General features: G+C 38.3%; 1 protein-coding gene across 1 annotated transcript in view; it reads left to right on the forward strand.

Annotated features, from left to right (window-relative positions):
- The window catches only part of OTOG (otogelin), a 92,500-nt gene that overhangs the window by 63,175 nt on the left and 9,390 nt on the right, over positions 1-19,935 (forward strand). The window contains exons 31-47 of the mRNA XM_082283514.1: positions 639-756; positions 1,430-1,509; positions 1,911-5,629; positions 6,257-6,425; positions 7,367-7,503; positions 8,712-8,801; positions 9,157-9,340; positions 12,068-12,288; positions 13,146-13,284; positions 14,334-14,528; positions 15,383-15,595; positions 16,341-16,445; positions 16,845-16,955; positions 18,103-18,204; positions 18,663-18,761; positions 19,113-19,153; positions 19,718-19,793. Of these exons, the coding sequence (XP_082139640.1) occupies positions 639-756; positions 1,430-1,509; positions 1,911-5,629; positions 6,257-6,425; positions 7,367-7,503; positions 8,712-8,801; positions 9,157-9,340; positions 12,068-12,288; positions 13,146-13,284; positions 14,334-14,528; positions 15,383-15,595; positions 16,341-16,445; positions 16,845-16,955; positions 18,103-18,204; positions 18,663-18,761; positions 19,113-19,153; positions 19,718-19,793 (5,799 nt within the window). The remainder of the gene's footprint in view (positions 1-638; positions 757-1,429; positions 1,510-1,910; positions 5,630-6,256; positions 6,426-7,366; positions 7,504-8,711; positions 8,802-9,156; positions 9,341-12,067; positions 12,289-13,145; positions 13,285-14,333; positions 14,529-15,382; positions 15,596-16,340; positions 16,446-16,844; positions 16,956-18,102; positions 18,205-18,662; positions 18,762-19,112; positions 19,154-19,717; positions 19,794-19,935) is intronic.

Here is a 19,935-nt window from a genome sequence, read left to right on the forward strand (position 1 = left end):
GTGCAGATTCCCTAAATTGCAGGAAGAAAATTTTCTCAGTATCTTCTTGGAAAACTTGACTGTCTTCAAGAAGATGGAAAAGGGCTACTCTTTGTATCTCAGTCAAGCAAAGATCAGGAAAACTTGAAAGAAAAAAAGACTTTAAAAGACCAAAAATGGAAACTCTAAGTAGTTAGCATTTTCTTCCTGGTTTTTAATGTAAACATTGTTTAAGAGCAGTTACTCTTTGTAGGCTGTGAACAACATTGCTCTGAGCTCGGGTCTACTAATTTAGAGGGGACACATATATATGATGGTTGTCTTCTGCAGGAAGTGTCAGTGCCTTGCCCTGACTGCTACTAGAAGGAGCTGGGGTGGGCTGTCATAGTGCAGGGACTGAAATCCAGATATATCATGTAAATCTTGCAGGTGTTGGAAGAGCTGCTGGGCTAATCCAGCATTGTGTAGGAAACCGTTCTGCATGGAGGCGGGGGAGGGCTAGAGTGTATTTGGATTTGTGTTTCCATTATGTGACTTGGAAGTCTTTCAATAAACACTGTGTAGGTGCCACAGTGAATGTAAGGTATGCCTCTGAGTGATATGCATCTGTGTGCATTTCTAGAAACATATGGGAATAACAGATCTTTGCTGTTTTTCAGATGTTAAATTCAAATTTCTGTCCCGTTCTACGTGTGAATGGCGTTATGATGCCTGCACAAGCCCTTGTTTCAAGACGTGCAGGGACCCTTTGGGAAAAAACTGTCAGACAGTACCAAAGTAAGTGTCTATTTTTATGGAAAAGTGTGTTATTTAGGCAAGACACTTAAGCAGGAGAATAGGAATGCGAGGGCCCAAATGTACACTTAATATATAGCAGGAGGGCTTTGTGTAAGGAGGCAAGTGAAAGAGAAAACAAGTGGAATAAAACCTGCTGCCGCAGCCACGTAAAACTGAAATGTCAGCCTTTAGTGTACTGTCAGGTTCTGGAAGGACTGCTGTATTTGTAACTTTAATTTTGGAGGGTATTGTAGAGTATTAATAAAGAGAGGTTATTATAAGTTTGTTTCAAACAGTTGTGCCCCTGCTTTTCCATTATGTCATTGTGACAGCCATATCTGGCCTTGCCTTTTCTTTGAAGTGGAATTTGTGCTAAGTCTGGTAAAACTGACATTCAGATTTTGACATGTAAAACTACTGGGTATTTCTTCAGCAACAGTATTCACTCTTGAACATGTGACTGTTCATTTCAAAAGCTGAGCGTCACAGAGTTCATGCTTTACCTTAGATCTGAGTGGGAATGGAAGTCATGGCAATGGCATTTTGAAGGAGTACGCTGAGGTGAACCAGACTGCTTAAACATACTTTATATATAGATTCTGTTTTCCTAAAATTGAATGCTTGTTGCAAAAGATACTATTCAACTAGTTAATACTAACTGTTTTTCTTTTAGAGTGGAAGGATGCATCCCTGTCTGTCCTCTCAACATGTTGCTGGATGAAATCACTCAAAGATGCGTGTATTTGGAAGACTGTATGTCTGAAAACTTATACATGTCATATGTTGGACTTGGCTTATTAATGTATTAGTTCTTTATTCATAATTTCAAATATCAGTGCCTACATTGGTGTAACCATGACCTTAGTTACGTGAAACTTGAGCTCACTAAACATACATTTTAGTTAAAGTAATTTCATCCCTCAAAAATGAGACAAATTTTAAACTAAGAAAGATGTTCTTTCTTCATATAACATTTCAGTAACATTAGATGTCAAGGAAATGATTTAATGAATTTATTTTTTAAATTGTCTGTGAGTTTTAGAAGTTTAAAGGCAGTTGAAAAGATCAGTTATATGAGTTAAGCTAGAACTCTGCTGGCTCCATCACTATAATTATTCATAAATTTCAGGCTGTTCTCTTGTGTCTGATTTCAGGCATTGAACCTGCAGATGACAGCCCACCTTTGCTTCTCAGCATTCAAACACCAGCAGTTCCACATTTAACACCAAGCACAGGTTTGGCAGTGATCAGTGAAGAGGTCACTTCATTTCCTGTACCTAAAGCAAAGGACATGGAAACAACACTTGCTACAAAATTGCAACTCACTGCAAGTACAGGGAAACTGGAATTTTCAGCTGTTACATCCAGTAAAACACTTCCAGCCATAACTTTATCACCAAATATTTCTTCACAGTCAACAGAAATGACATCTGGGAGAAGCACTACAGCAGAGACTGGGACAACAAAATCTAATGTAAGCTTGTCTGCTTCTGTTGACGTTTCTCCTTTGTTTCCATCTACTGTCAGTTCAGAAACTTCCACAAGGATACAACTGATCAGTAGTGGCTCCACTAAACTACTGAGGGCTACAGAACCTCAGACAGCAGCTGCTGCACATGCAGGGACCCCAAGCACAGAATCAGAAAGCAAGCCAATTGCTACTTCTGTTTTTACTGGGGCACCACTTATACATAGAACAACAGAAATGCCAGTCAAAACTAAAATAGTGGAATTATCAGAAATGGCCACAAGAACACTTCCCACGGAAGAAGCACAAGTAAAACCAGAAGGACTTACAACATTTATACCCAGTTCATTTGAATCAATAACAGAAAAAACTACTGCATATCTGCCACAGTTTTCCACATCTCCACCTCTGGACATGCCTTCATATACACCACCAGTAAACTTAACAGGAACTTCAGAAGGGACAAAAATAAGTGTAGAACAATCTTTTACCACAGTAGCTAATGTTACAGTGACATCATTTTCTCCTATACTCACTACTTCATCTTTGTTAAAGCCAGTGTCTTCAGCAACAACAGAAGCAGCAGCTGTTTTAACCAAGCAGAGTGTGAAGACTACGTTTTCACCAACATCCACGCCACCTATTTCATTAGGAAAGGCATCTACAGAACCTCCTCTTGGAATGGTTCAACACATGGCTGGTGTTCCAGAGGTTCCTTTCACTACAACTCTAGGTCCAAAGATGACAACTCTACAAACTCAAGAGACATCATCAGAAACAACTTTATCATTTACAACTCATAAAAAGGAAATCCCCAAAATAACACCTCATGTGGAGCACACATCAAGTTCCTATTTCCCTCCCTATTCACCACATCCTAGTTCCAGTACTGAAAAATCCTTCATTCTTTCTACAAAGAGACCTGCAGTGTCTGCTCCTACTCCTGCTTCTCCAGCTTCAGGTGAATTCAAAAAAACATTTAAAACTGTTTCAACTACAGGGTATCCCTTAAAAACAGTTCTAAACACAACAGAGTTCCTGACTACATTTTACGCTAAATATCCTGTCATGGCTGAGACTATCAGTGTGACACCTTTGTCTGTTAAGGTAACATCCCCTCTTGAATTAGCAACAAAGTCAACTTTGTTTTCTGGAAAAATATCTACTGAATACAAGTCAGCTCTGGTTTCAAGTACAGTGAAGACAAGCACTCCAGCACATTCAGGTAGTGTCACCACATCAGCAATGAAAACCAAGGAAACCACCATAGCTCCTTTTGCAGCTACAAAAAGAGAATCATCTCAAAAAACATCCATCACTGGATCTCCACTTGCTCTCCTTAGTGGAACTGAAACCACATTTTTGACAACACAGCCTGATAAGTCACAAGTAGAAAGTGTTACTACCATCTCTGCTGGAAAACCATCTGCTTTGACTTTTTCACCATCAACTTCTCTAATCTCTTTAAACATTTCTCTTCCTTCACTGCCCTCAGATGGAAAAGAAGAATCTCTGACAACTCTCAGTCCCATGCATACATCCCATGAAATAATCTCTTTATATCCAAGAACAACTCTACCAAAATCTATGTTAACAACTGAAAAGACTTCACCAGTCCCAACTTTCTCTATCTTATCTACTATACTAGAACAATCAAGTTCAATAACAACAGTATTAGACAAAAAATCACTGCTGACTATCACTGATGCTACGTTCTCCCCATCCTCTGAATTCGGCAGTCAGCTCATAACAACCAAAAAACTAATGACAGGGAGAGAAGAATCCTCTCTGTCCCCTTCTGTCGCACTTCCAGTAACAAAGTCTTCTTACACTTTCTCCACCTCTCAATATCTAGGAGATAAATTAGTTTCTTCACCTTCTTTAACACAACTGCTACCAGAAGTAACAACCACACCAAAATACTCAGTACAAACTAAAATTCTTTCTACAGCATTAAAACCTACGGTCCAAAGTATAACAGAAGCGGTGAAATTTCCAGCAGCTGCAGCTCAGCCATCCCTGCCTCCATCTTCAGCAAGCCCCTTGTCCTTGCAGACATCTTCAGGAGATAAACTTTCAGTACAGAGCACAAGGACCACGGTTATACCACCACCTTCTACTCAGGAGACTACAGAACTTGGTCGTCAGACCTCTGAATCTTCATTGACAAGCCAAGTTCACCAGTATCCTGCAGAACCTCTAACAAAATCCACTGGTCAGCCACAACCTGTCTTTAGCACAACTGAAGCTACAGTAGAACTGACCTCATTTTATCCCTTAATGACCTCACTATCTGAAGGCACTCGTTCAAGTATGTTACCTACCTCAGTAGGTCCTACAAAAGTTATCTTACCAACTCAAAAATATTTGCATTTAACTGATTCAGCCACGCAGCCACTTGTGTCAAGAACTTCTGTTTTGCACGCTACAGTCCCAGCTAGAACAACAGCTGACTTGGTTTTTGGCACCAAAATTCCCCCTTTCTCACCAGAAGTGCTTGCTGCTTCCTCTCTAACAACGATTAAAATAGAACCTTTTCCTTCATTTTCCACACAAAAGGCAGGTACAGATCTACAATTCACACGTCATGCCTCATATACTGAAACACTGGAAGCATCGCCTTTGCCAGGTTCCAAGTCAACCTCTTCAATGGTTTTGCTACCACAAACAACAGAAATTCCCGTTGCATTGGGATCCACATCAACAAGGAAAAGTGGTACAGAGAAAACTGCAGTGTTGCCTAAGCAGGTCACACCTTCAGCCACCACCTACAGTTCCATCATCCCAGCAAGTACAGCCTTGTCTACTGAAGCCCGTTCATCAGCTGCAGCTTCAGCCTCTCCAACAACAGGCAGTGCTGGGCAAAACCTCAGTATTGCATCAGCAGCTTCAGACAAAGCAGCAGCAGTCACAGAGCCCATCACCACCTCTCTTTCTGTTACTTCAGAAGCAAAAGGAGCCTTGCCCCTCCACACAGCAAAGTCTGAAGAGTCAGAATTAACAACAGGATTCCAATCTGTCCTTACTCAGCGAGTTACACCTCAGACGTTTTACCCTCCATATTTCACAAACACAACTTCAGTTCTCTCCACTGTACATTCATCTGCTGAATCAAAACAGTTTTCTTCTACAGCTCCGTCATCAGACAGTACTACTCAAACTTCAAAACTTGAAATAACATCTGAGATGCAAACACCTTCTGTGAGTTCACTGCTAATGGTATCTGATCATCCAAATGACACAGCAGCTCCATCAGTTTCCTTGTTTACTTCTTTATCTACTAAACCACTTCATGGCTTGACTACAACATTTTCTGATGGACTGGCAACAGCTGAGGCCATGTCAGGAGCCGCAGCATCACCTTTTATGTTGCCTCGAGAAACAGCCACTCTTCAAACTTGTACAGTGAGTAGATATAAATAATTTCCTGCCTGCTTTGGAATATGCCTTATTTACTTTTACACACAGAAAGTAAAATTGTGAACTGTGCCTTGATACTTTAAATCCTAAAGATCTGTTATCAAACAAGGGGCCCTGACTGTTACCCATTATATCTGAAACCTTCCATAACTTCATTATGCATAACATTTTTTTCCAAGTATTTTACTACACTGGGTTTCACGTCTCAGTTTTCTGGGTATGACTGTTACAAGAATGGGGTTTTTTGGCAAAATATCGTGTTTCATACTGTCCAGTGGCAGCCCTCCTTAAAGTACATCTTTCCAGACATGTCTATTATCATTCCTGCTTGTTTCCTTCCATATTTTTCCCTTCTCAACTTTCTAAATTGTGAATTTAAAAATTCAGTAGTGCTGTTCTCATCTTTACAACAGGACAACAGTGTTAATCCGTCCTCAGAATGGTCAGGTTTTCAAAGTTGTTCTCCAGTTGTAGCTTCCATTGGTGTCATGGGGATCAATAAGTATTCTGTACCTAAAGAATGTGAACCCCTTTTTTAACAAAAACTTGACAATGTTGTTGTACTAGCTTGGTAAGAATGGTAACCTCTGTCTTTTATTGAATCTGCCTTAGCCAATCACAGAGAGTGAGTGCATAAAACACATTTGTTTGGATGGACAACTGATCCAGGTTAATAAGTCACAGAACTGCCCATACAATGCTACTCAGCCCAGCTGTGGAGTTTTAGGATTTGCTACTCAAACAAATGGTGACAAATGCTGCCCAAAGTGGGAATGTGCATGTAAGTTTTAATTATGCAATACTTTTGAAATGCCTTCAGGTAACAATTTAATGCATGAGTAAGACGGGTAAGAATTTACACTTCTATACCATGGCATAGAAATGGAAGATGCACATTGTATGGGTTACTCAATGTCTAAGGAAATTTATAATTTTAGTTTGACATCCAGGGAAATAAAATGAAATGCTCCTTTAATGTACTCAGCGTTAGGTATCTGCAGTAGATGTGTTCAGGTGTGACTTAGATACATCTTGTCATCTCTCTAATCAGGGAACACCTAATCAATACAGATTTTTTGGTTTGTTTTATAACTTCCTCAGGATGAAAAGATTCCCTAGAATGTGAACTACTTCTGTTAAGAGTTTGGGGGCTCGGTACTGTCATCACTCCCATCAATTACCTAGAATTGGGTAGAAAGAATCCAAACCTTAAAGAAAATTCAATTTAGTTCATCACAGCAAATAAAGTATGCAGTGATAAGCAATTGGAACTTCTGCTTAGGCTTTAGATTTTGAAGTAGTTCAGAGTAGAACTCCAAGCCCATTGAAACACAAAAGCTTTAGCAATAAGACTGAGGAAAAATGAAACTCTTCCACCTTAGGAACAAGACTGCAAGGGAACAATGGATCTGGCATGATCTGCTGTCACTCATGATTTTTCCTAGCTTGGGGTTTGTAAAAATTGCAAGCCTTTGTTGTCAAGAACTGTAAGGAAATAGCTGATTGCAGAGGTCTGCAGGTTGTCCCGCTGAAAATATGCAGGATTTGATTCTGCCATCCATTTACAAAAATACGACAATATCAAATATGTGAAAATATGTGCTGCATATATGAAACTATTAGTTCATCTTAAAAAATTTATTGTTTTGTCTTCATATTTTGTAAGATTTACCAGAATTCTAAAGTAAGTTAGAAAAAACATTTACTTTTTTTTTTCCTTAGGTCGTTGCACCATTTTCTCTGATCTGAGCATTGTAACCTATGATGGAAATCATTTGGCTTTATTCAAAGAAGCATCCTACATTGTTAGTCAAACTCCAGATGAAACTATAACCATCCATGTCCTTGACTGTAGAATGGTAACTAACATTTATCAGCTAACAAAAGGTGTTAGGTACTGCTAATAAGATGTATCTGAAAAGCGAGAGCATAGTAAATACTTCATATTGTGGTTATTATTCACTTCTGTGCAATATCTGTGAATTGTACTTGCATTTTGCAATACTTATTAATTGTGTAACACTCTAACACCTGACTGTATATGCACAGTTCCTTGTGAAACAGCTGAAAGATGAGAGGTAGGTCTGTGTTATCCTATGGTATGTGTAATACAGACAAGGTGGTGAGAGATTAAGTTGATTTACATTATTAGTCACTTCTGTGAGTGCAGTCTTATTATAAATACCACCACAGTTGTACCAATATACCACCAGTCTCTTTCAATGCAGGATTTTTATCTATGTTCATATGAAGAAACTTGGACTGGAAGCACCAATCTTCAGAGCCATGAAAGGCTGTAGGAATGCCAGGCTGCACTGGAGTGCCCTGGGCATTCCAAATTTCTGACACGGGAGTAAGAGAGAAAGCCTAATGGGAATCCTGTCTAATGGGTAGTATGGGTTGGCTTTTGTCATTAAAAGTTGATTTCTTGTGAGCCTTTACGAAACTCCTTAAACTTTAGTCTCTTCTGTGAAATCTAGGTAATTTGATGTCTGTAAAAACATCCATTGCAAAGTTTGGCCCCAAGTTTCACCTTATGGAAGTTAATTTCAGAAGCTCAGTATGACTGATATGAAGATGATGTGTTTGTGACTTCCAGATTTGTTTTCCTCTTGTATTTAGTATTTTCTGTTTTACTGACCCCATGTAGCTCAGGAACTATGCATTTATTCCTGATGCATTACTTCTGTGCTGGATGTATGACACAGATTCATTATTCCCAGTCTCATGCTTGCTGACCTTCAGATATGTAATTCTTTTTTTTTTTTTTGGTGTCCAAACAGCTAGTCCACCATATTTTTTTTCCCTGAAAATCTGTTTTTCTGTTGTAAGTTTAAGATTGCATGATATAGCACAGTTGCTGAAAAAAATGAGGTCATAGTATTTTGTTTATCCAGATAACCTTTGTAGTCTTGACTTAAAACTGCAATCACCAATGGTTTTCCTCTCTTAATAGTATAATCCCCAAAAACCCTCAATATCCCAGTGCCTAAAACCAGTAAGCAACCAATGTATACAGATTTTTCACATCATGGCTATGGGTAATGTATTTTTGCTTTCTCCACAGAACAATTCAAATTCAACCTCTTTGTGCCTGGCCATGTTGAATCTAACCTACGTATCAAATCAAATTATTATCAATCGTTTAAGTAGAAAAGTAAGTATTTTGAGGGGTTTTATTTTCCTTTTAGATAACACCTTATTTCTGTAATCAGCTGCCTCCTCACGTGGATACTGAGGAACAGAGTAAAACACGATAGGTCACATGATTAATTGTTCCAATTTTGTAATTAAGTAAACTTCTCCTGGTAAACTGTGATCCAAGTACAATCAACAAGGTAAGTCACAGAGCAAGGCACATAAACTGTTAGTGCCTTTGGTACCTGTATTATCTTTATGGAGGAAAGCCTGACTGCTTCTGAAATTACTTATTACTTAGATTCTAAGGCTGTCAGGAATCTGCCCTTAGTTCTTCTACCTGACAATATACCTCTCTCCTGTGTGTCCTTTAGATAACAGTAAATTCAAGGTCTGCTTGGCCTACTGTTAGAAAATATGGATACAAAATTGAAGATTCAGGCTTCAAGTATGCGGTTGAGACCCCAACAAAAATCAGAATTCAGTGGTTTCACCACACAGGTGTGATGATTATGGAGTCCAATAGTACCAGAGAACCAAGAGCTTTGGGACTATGTGGTAAGTATAGAGTAGAAATAAAGGCTTTCAGATGCTTTGCTAGGGAGACATGTTTTCCTAATTATCTAAGATATTTGTTGCAGGATCTGTCCGATATAATTGCAAAGTTGAAGATTGATCATTAATTTTGTTAATTGTTGAAGTTGTATTTGATATCTATCCCTGTAATAATTTTTTGCCCACAGTGTTGTTTCTGTCTGTAACCTGTTAGAGCCACAGGCATGATTGCTGTTACCAAACCCAAATAAGTAAGACAGGTCTAAGTCTGTGATTTCAAATACGGTCATTTACAGATTTAGTGATTGATATCCATCTGATAGGAAGTAGTTTGTGCTATTTTCAGTTTCTAAAGGTCAGAATTCCCAAGAAATGTAAACTTGATAGAATTAATCTTAGTTTTAACTGTTGGAGAAAATAGTTTAGAGGGAATTTCTTAATAATATTGCACTCTGTTAGGTTCTGTTCAGTAGTTTTCCCTGCTTTCTTTTTTCTCTGAAAAGCACAGCCTTGAATAAGCTGGAGGTGTTATAGCTTTTGCAAGCATGTATTTGTTGATGTAAATCCCCACTGCGGTAGCTGAATCTGTAAATTTATCTGCTGTAAATTGGAGCTGGAAATCAGGATTAAAGAGATCATATAATTACAGTGGATATCTTTCCAGTTTCAGAAAGGGCAAATGCCTGTAGCTCAGTATCAAATACCAGGAATAGCTCAGTCCAGTTTCCAGTCCTGCTGACAGAAATGTGCTTCTCACAAGGAGAGTTTGAATTTACGCCATTTTGAGGTTCGATTGTTGTCTGTAGTTTTGCCCTAACTTCTGTTTTCAATATTGTTCTCGCTCTGCTTGGCTAATTGTTATTGTAATTAGATCAAACAGAAACAAGAAAGTGAAGACAGTGGGTTTTTATAACAGGCCTGATTCAAGTTACCTAGAAAATCTCTTTTGCCTTTGCCTGTTTGATTACTGTGATAGGGAAGATTGGGAGCATTACATTGCTGGTGTACAAGGCGTTTTGAATAGATGACAACCCACTTCTGTGGATGGTGTTGCAAGTACAACTTCTTCAGAGAATGTGCTGTGTATTTCTGGTGCTCACCTCTGACTGGGAAGTTCTCTGCACAAGTCTGCCTGCACAGTGCTGTCTGGTGCCACTTACAGAGCCTGCCTCAAATGCACTTGTTGTACTGCATCTTTTCAGGGTGAATTAGTCTAGCCTAAACTCCTTTCTGTGCTTTCTGTGTTAATGCAAATACAAGCAGCATGCTCTCTCAAATATCTTTTAGCTGAACTGTGTTATTTGTAGCTCCTGATTTCTCAGCTTCATGGAAATGCTGAAACTGAAGAGACCATTACAGATTTGTAGCACAGGCATCTCTTGAAGGATTCAGGGACAACGGTGTCTTTTGCAGTGCAAGGATTCGGCAAATGGGGTGGCTGGTGAAGAGCTGGAATGGGAGATGAGGGATGTGGGAGGGGAACATGGACATCTCTGTAGCAAAACTGGTGAAAAAGATTGAAAGCATGTCAGTTCTAGTTGCAACTAGGTCCTATCAAGAAAAATGTGAAGCTTTAGTTCTGCTGTGTTAAATCTCCTTGTCAATGTGTAACAGAAGTGAAAAAAGATATCCCTGCCGTGACAGCAACACTTTGAGGTCTTTCTGCACCATACATGCTTCATATCTGTGTTGCTAATACAGAATCAAAAGGTTCAACCAGAAACAGTTTGGAAAGCTGTTTTACTCTCTAAATGCCTGTTGCTGTATCACTGATGTCATCAGGAGTTGCAAAAACTGGTAAAACGGACCAGTTCTTTAGAGAAGGGTGGAATCCACAAACACTTTTTTGAACAGATAAAGAATTAGAATTGTGCTTGTGGAGACATCAGAAGAAAACATTTTAGAAGTTTGGTACAAAAGTCTCAGAAACTGATTAGGAAGAAAGAATGGGTGACTGATCCGTCATTCTACTTTTTTCTCCCTTCTGGTTTGACTTTCTGAGGAGACTACTGCCATTCTTGGATGTTATTTGCTGACCACAGTCATTGCCCTTGTTATGTAGCTTCTTTTGCTCCAAATTGTTTCATAATTGCTGACTATCTTAGTTAAAACAGAAAGAAAAATATGATGCTGCCTTCTGAGAAGTGAATACAGAAAAGTTTGATTTTCTTTCTTTTTTTTTTTCCTGCTGAGTGGTAATAATAAATATAGCTGGAAGTGTAGCAAGCTGCAGTTCCATGGTACCTCTTCATCCAGTAGATGCTGATGATTGCTCAGAAGCATAAGTAAAATACAGTACAGTATTTTCTGAAGTACAGTATCAGATCAGCATCCTGGCATTTTATGGTTGTTCCCTTTTCTGATAATATTTACAGTTTTAATTTGTTGGTATACATGGAGGTGCTTTGCAACCTTTTTTAGAATACATTTTTGTCTAGTATTTGCAGCTGAGGAAGAAAGTTTCAGTTTTTTATTTGGGTTCTTGGAGTATCTCTTTGATATGCAGTAGATTTCCATTCAGAGATGTATCTTTACTTTTGCTTTCCTTAATTTTGCTGAATTTTGTCTATTTTCATCCTAACGAAGACTTTTTACATCTGTTATAGGTTGTGATACTGTCATGTTTTATAAGATTTTGAAAAGGTGTTTACTTTCTCGAGTATGCCACTTCAAACATATTTACCGTGTGTTAACCTGCTTTTTTCTTTTTTTCCTTCTGGTAATTCATAGGGTTTTGTGATAGAAGCTTGGAAAATGACTTGATGCTACCCAACAGGACAGTTTTAAGCCAAAGAAGTTCACCCTCGACTTTTATAGACAGCTGGCAAGTGCCAGACACGTTAAAGTATGTCGGAGAAGACAGGCATCAGGAAGCTAATTGCTCAGTCATGGACTGCTCAGAGTGCTTAAAAATGGTGTTGAACCAGACCTTCAGCAGCTGTCACCCTTATGTATGTTAACTATTTCCAAGCTTAGGTTTTGAGAGCTGCAGTTCAGATATAATTTTGTATACTTGGTAATTTCATTAACGTGAGGCTACATGTAACTGTATCTGTTGAACAAGATGCATATTTTTGTGTGTGCCTACAGTTGCAAGGTAAAAGTGACTGAAGAGTATGAAGCTTGATAGGAGGGTTGCAATAAGCAACTTTCAGAATTTCACCTCTGTTAGTTTTGAAATACCCCGAAATTCATAAAGCAGTCATAGATAATTCAGCTGTATAAATAAGATGTAGAAAAATGTAACAGAAAATAGTTTTAGGATTTAATTAATCCTTAAGCCTTTGGTAATTTAACAATTCCCAAATTGCAATGGGAAATCTGAGAACCTGCATTCTCAAAGGCTCTAGAGACAGAGTTCCAGCTTGGAGATGTGAGAGGGTAGAACAGACCCTTAAAAGCAAGCCTAAGGAAAATAACAAACTCCTGGTGTGCAAATAAATTATTTGTGGTCACATGAGTACATTTACCATTTGACTTTTTCTATGTAATTGACTTTGATGAAGAAGAGACCAAAAATAGGTAAAAATTTAGAGATAAGAAGGAACAAAGTAATTGAGCCTTCTACTAGAAAAACTTTATTACCCCTTATCCCTTGGCATTCATAAGAGATGAAAGTAAGGAGTAGGATCATGTCAATGTCTGGGAAGTCTTAAATACTAGTAGATTATCTTTGTACACCAATGAAGGCTTACCATGAACTAAGAACTCTTGCTTCTTTGTAGCTAATATTTTTAAAGGTCAGTCTTTCCTACCTAGCTTAGCCTCTGTGAAGGTGCCATCTCTTTTTCTTTTTTTCCTTTGTTAGATTCCACCTGAGCAATTCTGTGATATATGGGCTCGGGACACTGAGTACATTCAAAATCCATGTGTTTCACTAGCTGCCTATGTGGCCATGTGCAACAAGTTCAATGTTTGCATAGATTGGAGAAGCTCTGATTACTGCCGTAAGTATTCTACGTCTATGCCCACCTCTAGTGTTCACAGAGAGAAAACTTGCCTAATTTAAGAGTTACTGTAAGTTGAAAACACCAGTGGTTCTTGAGTCTTCCTGTGCTTTGATGCTGCTGCAGAAAGCTGTGCCTTTGGAGAAAGGATTAGAGAAAGGAAACACCTTTGAGATTAGATGGAGAGTAAGGAGTAAAGCCTGAGAGCTTAGAGCATCCTGGCAGAAGACTTCTCCCATTGCAACACTAAAGTGTAAGGCCAAATGGGATCTGTAGCTGGATCACAGCATCTCCTTGTGCTGTCCATGGTCACCTAGGAAAAGCCCCCTGCAGTGATAACACAGGAAGGTCTGTGGGTTTGGTGCTTGAAAATAGAAGGGCTTATTGATGAAGCATGATCGCCCCAAAATAAGAGAACTCACTGTACATAGAAATCATAAGCGATGCCTTTTTTAAAGTGATTTAAGGTGTGTATATTTGTACAGGCTTCATGCAGGCATATAATAATGCCTTGCAAATAAGTTATGTAGTCTAACACTTAAAAACAGCCAATTTTTAAAAATTATTCAGTGTGTATGGATTTTATTAGCTAGTAACTGTTAAAAGGAGCTCACAAAATTTAGCTGTAAATGTGTTCCATCCATCGTGAAGGGACATATCACACTTATTTTTATACCACAATGATGCATTTTCTTCACAGCAGATTATTCAGAACACTCTTATGATTGATCTGTGTAGTATTTGAAAATGTTTTTGAAGTTTGAACTATTTTGTGTCAACACTGTTGCATGGTTTGATATCTCTGCTGCCAAAATGCAAACTGAATCTTGATGAAAATGTTATTACAAGAAGAGACGTAAAAATGCCTGCAGATTCCTTATGTTTGAATTTATTGTGGAGGTAACTTCTCTGTGTTGGTGTTTCAGGTTGGTAGATCCCATTGAATCGTCAAGCACAGAAAGTTGATGAGAAGACAATAATGTCTTCTCCTAGGTGTTGCCTGTGGGATTACAACTTCAACATGTCTGATTTATTTATTTCCTTCCTAGCCTTCCCCTGCTCTGAAAACTTCTCCTACCAGCCTTGCATAGCTGCCTGTGAGGTTCCAGAGAGTTGTCAGAATAATGAGGTTGCTTCCCTAGACTCAGAGTCCTGCTCAGTGCTGACAGAAGGCTGCGTCTGTGCTGGAGGGACCATCCTTCACCGGACTCATACTGCTGTCTGTATTCCTGAAGAAAAATGTGGTATATTTGGATGTGATTTTTTTCTTTATTATCTGCAAGTTGGTGGTCAGATACTCCATTATTCATAAGTTGAGTTCTGGTTTGGTGTTGTGTGTGCGTTCTGAATATGTCATTCATTTGAGGATTCTAGATATTCAGTGAACATTAACAGTGCAGGTGAGAAAGCAAGGAATGTCCTTGTGGTGCACAATTTTGCTCACTTTCTCTCAGCTGGAAGGTGCTCTTTGAAGTCTTTGCTTAAGTTTAAGTATTCAATTACTCTAAGAGTGTTAGTCTTGGCCTCCTTTTCACCCAAGCCCTTTGCCAAGGGTGCAACCTTCTGAGACCCAATGGCATTCAAATGACACACAGCAACAATTAATTACACATTTTGAATTATATGTGTGTGTTCTGCCAGCATTCATGTTTATTTTCATTGCAATTCTGCCTCAGTACACCAAATAATGGACCAGTTCTTCTCCCTAACAACATGAACCTTAAAGATGCAGTTTATGATAAATCAGACTACTAAAGCACAGTAATTGGTAATAGTTTTGCAAAACTAACTTCTTTTCAGATCATTACTTTAAAATCAAAGGATTGGATTGGGATTTTAAGTGACTGGCCTTGCAGTGGAGACACAAAACGAATTGAAAGTCTGGATATTCTAGAAGGTGTTGAGTGTCTTGCTTTCCTGTACAAACTCAGTCGCAGACTGTCTCCTCTTTCCCTTTTTTGTGGGGTGATGGACATAGACAAGCCTTTAAAACTCGGGGATTTTTATGCTTCATAGATCCACATCCACTATGGAAAAAATGGTGATCAAAATTGGAATTAAAAAAGAATTACTTCTGTTTTCTGTTGTCCTGATCTAGCTTGTACAGACAGCTCAGGGACACCTCATGCTGTGGGTGACATCTGGAAAACTTCTTTGAGTGGATGCTGTATGCAAAAATGTGTTGACAGTGAGACCATTATTCCAGTGGAGTACAACTGTTCAGGGATCCACGATGTAGAGTGTCAGCGATTTGCAGAAGTGGCCTTGCTTGTTCCTGATGATCAGACATGTTGTCCTCAGAAGATCTGTAGTAAGTATTCCTTCATGGTTAGGAGTACTGCCCACTGCAGGAATAGGCAGATGTCCTTTCTCTGTGGTTTGCTTTCCTGTTACACATTCTATTTTTGAAGCAAATGGAAATTACTTTGGTTTGAATTTACAGATTATGTAGAAAACTGTAGAAACTGTTTGGCTCAATATATCCAGTAGGTTTTGAGGGAGGGGTAGAGGAATAGGAGGAGGACTGAAATAGCACTGGGTTTATTTGAATATGAATTATGTTTCCCTCAAGTGTAGAGATTACTGGTTTATTTTTAATCTCCAGAAACAAACAAATGATCTAGGTAATTCCAAGGAAAAAAAATCAGATTATTGTTTATCTAATTTACAAAGTGAGCAGTAAAAAGGGATAGAAAAGCTTTTTTTCATTTAATTCTTAGCTTAGAAAGTTTCAAAAAGAAATTGCAAGCAATTTTCATGTTTTGGCCACCTGGTATGGTGTTGCAGTGAGTTTTTTGGAGGAGGTTTGTTTTTATAATTCTCACAATGACTCAGCTCTAGTTTAACATTGCCTCCATGGAGTGTTGCAAATGATGAATGCTTCTGAATTCTGCCTCATGGGGGTTTTTTGCTGTTTCACTGTGTTTTTCATATGCCTGTGATTTGGAGTTTTGGGTTATCTAACTGCAAATACTGCTTGCCACTGCTCTACTCGACTTATAAATGCATAGTTTAGAATGTGCTTGTTCTTTTTTTTGTTTCCTTTTATGTAACAGTTTGTAATCAGAGTCTCTGTGAACTCCTAATGCCCGAGTGTAGCAGCTTGGAAAAGTTGGTTACCTACCACAGTGAAGAATCCTGTTGTCCCAGCTACGTTTGTGGTAGGTTTCTTTTGAAAGATAAAAAATTCCACCCTCTAAAACTCATTCAGTAAACTAAATAGATCAACTTAGGAGGAAAAGGGTAGGTAGATACTATTGTTAGTATGACTATCCACAAATTTTGCTTCTGTCTAAAGCTTGGGTTGGTCTGTGCCTCATTTTGGTAAAATCCCTTTTTCCCTTCTAACCGTGTTTGACCCTTGATTTTAAGACCAAGGAAAGGCATCAATACAATCTTGTATTGAACGGTCAGGCAAGGTCTTGTGATACAAGGTAGAAGTTTTCTAAAGCAGCTTGTAGTTCCTCTCTGCCCTGCGCTGCCTTTCCTCGGGATATAGCGTAACAAAGGAGGAATGCTGAGCTTCATCTAAGGGAATACATCTGTTGCCCTTTTTTCAGAATGTGATCCAGAAAAATGTGAACCATTGGAGCAGATGCCAAGCTGTCAAGATGATCAAACACTAATTGCTGCTCGGGTGGAGAATACCTGCTGCATTTCCTATATATGTGGTACAGTATCCCGACTGGTTGAGATTATAAGTGTGGTTTTGCATTTGCAATGATGTCTATTATTATATTGCCAAGTAAGGCTCCTTTAGCTCTCCCAACACAGTGAGGCTTGAAAGTGGTTAACTCAATGGGCATTAATTTTCTAAAACATAAGAAATGGCAACAACCATCAAGAGTCACAGAACAGCTTTGTACAAACTGAGCAGTATTCTTATATCAAGTAGAGGAGTGGTGGTAGGTGGAATTTAGGGCTTTTCAGAGATTGTCCATGTGCAGAGTGTGAACTAGATGCATGAATAGTTTATCTGAAAGAAAACTGAAGTTATATATGCTTTTATTCCCTGTATCCTGCTGTATTGGCTATGGCCCATCTTAACAGATGACAAATATCCCACATTAGAGTATTATCCATATTTATTCAGTTCTTTTGGGGTTTATCCTTTAATGACTTAATTCAATGACAAAATTGCACTTTTGCCATTTGTATATGAGCTCTAATCTTACCACACAGTTGTTTTCTGTTTGATAATAATCTGATAATGAGGTGCTATTGAGTTTATTTTTGAACAGGTGACTCAAAGGCCCTTCCACATGCAAAAATTTGAGTGCTAATAGGAAATGTGAATTACACTTCTGTTACAGTAATCAGGAGATTGCTTTGATCATGTGATAGCAATGGGCTGTGTTTGCCTCCTCTCACTGTCTGCAGAGCATCCTTTTCACTCTTTTTTGATAAAATGAGTCTTTGTACTGTTCATATTGAAAAGTTCCTGTTGTGGTTGTCATATGTGTTCAAGTGGGAGGATAACACTGGGATCATAGGGGATGCATTTTATTGAGATTCAAAGATTCCTGAAAAAACAACAGCATGACTTAGTAAGAGAGGAGACCTAGCAAAATTTTTCATAACAGGAAAAAGAGGGAAAATCATGTTTGCTCACAAAAAATGTATTAATTCTTTATAGCAGGGAACAAAGGAAAAGGCAAGCTGTACTAAAAGTTAGACTTTTGATTATGGTCTATAAGCAGTGAAGGCAGAGTACCTCTGTTCTCTTTCATATGAATCTGTGAAAAATTACAGGCACATTTTCTAGGCAATAGTAAAATTTCTCCCAATGTTTTAGATTTAAATAATTGTTTTCCCCAGCATGCGGGGCTTGCTCGGATCAAATACCCAAATGTCAAGAAGGAGAAGTTCTTATCGTGGATGGCAACACTACTGACAAGTGTTGCCCTACATACCAGTGTAGTAAGTTTGACTTGATTTTAATATTTTAAATAACAGAGAACATGGGAAATTTTTGTAGTGTGGATGTTCAGTGTCAAAAAAGGTGGATTAGAGATACAGCTCCAGTTGTACATATAAGCAAGCTGTCATCTGTAGTCCTGAACAGATATCTTTACTTTTAAAACTTCATGTGTGTAAAGCATTTTCTGAATATCTGTATCATGGAGACAAGTGTAGTTTCAGGCCTCAAACTTTGGGTACTTAAAATTATTTAAATATTTAAGTATTTCTCTGGAGTATCTGTACTCTGTGCTACTACTATCTGATAGCTAACAGCTGTGTTTCTATTATTAGTCTTTTAAACTAAGATGTTTTCCAAATATACTTAGTATAAATCATCGACTATATCTTGATTAATATTTCCATTCATCCAAACATGACGACATTGCGTTCATTGTACTTCCTTTCCTTTGCTTTAGTGTGTGAAGTACATCGTTGTCCTGAATTCAAGTGCATGCTCGGCATGTCTCTGGTGGAGGTGTGGAGCCCGGAGAAGTGCTGCCCCTTCCGGACATGTGGTAAAATCACTGATTTGCACTATAGTTGCCTTAGACAATGAGAGATGACAACAGCTTTGGCCTCTTGGTTTTGAGCCTGATTTCAGCCAACTACACCATTGTGACCTGCTCATGAGCAAATGATACAGAAAAGTCATTTCATGGTACAGAACTTCCTGATCTGCCTGTTTTGCTTTTCTTGCATCCTGTAGAATTTGCCTCCCCAAACTGGGTGATTTACCATCTTGAAAATGTTACTGTATTGGGTTTGCTGACTTTTAAATCTGGAAATTTTATTCTCTCTGTTACTGTTGTAAGCAAATGGCATACAACTTGCTAAAGTGCTGTTTCTGGTGTTGTATTTTGTTTTAGAATGTGCATGCGAAACAATCCCCAAACCTCAATGCAAACTGGTATGACATTTATCTTCTTTGTCACTAATCTTTTATTAATTTCTTAATAAATCTATTTATCAGTGTCTGAATAATAGTTTTAGCTAGTTATTTAGGGAAATAGTTATTTAGGGGAATATGAAACGCTATGTGACCACCTCTTTTTTTAAATTACTTTACAGTAAGATTTACCTAGTTTTAAGAAGCCTTCTAAGTCTAAATACCTTGCAGAACAAAATGACTGCATGGCCCTGATATTTCCAGAGCTTTTATTACCATATTCTGCCCCAATATATTGATGGAGTAGGACTATTTTCATGCACACAGGATAATTCAGGGTAAAACTTTGTGCTTAATGTGTTGTAACTAAATGTTTTAAAGCATCACTGTTTGTTAATATTACTTGTTATGGTGAATATGTTAACATACATCATACACTCAGGCTGCTGACTAAGCAGAACCTTCAAGAGATACTGCTACCCAGATGCTGAAGGAAAGTTGTTTAAAAAAATAGATGATATAGAGGAGAAAAAACACTGTTGTTCCATGTATAATTTTTTTTCCCCCCTGCTTTTATACCTGCAGGGGCAGAAACTTCAGATAGATGAACTGTTTCAGAACAGTACAGAAAATGTCTGTAACTGTGTGAAGTACAAATGTGGTAAGTCAGAAAATAATTTAATTCAAAGAAATAGCCTTTCAATTGCTAAGGGAAATTAGGAATTAAAAATCAGGTGTTCACTTTGAACAGGGAACTGAAGAGGACAGGATTAACTGACATAATTCACAAATAGTGCTAATTC

This window comes from Coloeus monedula (genome assembly GCF_965178545.1).
Source record: "Coloeus monedula genome assembly, chromosome: 6".
NCBI lineage: Eukaryota > Metazoa > Chordata > Aves > Passeriformes > Corvidae > Coloeus > Coloeus monedula.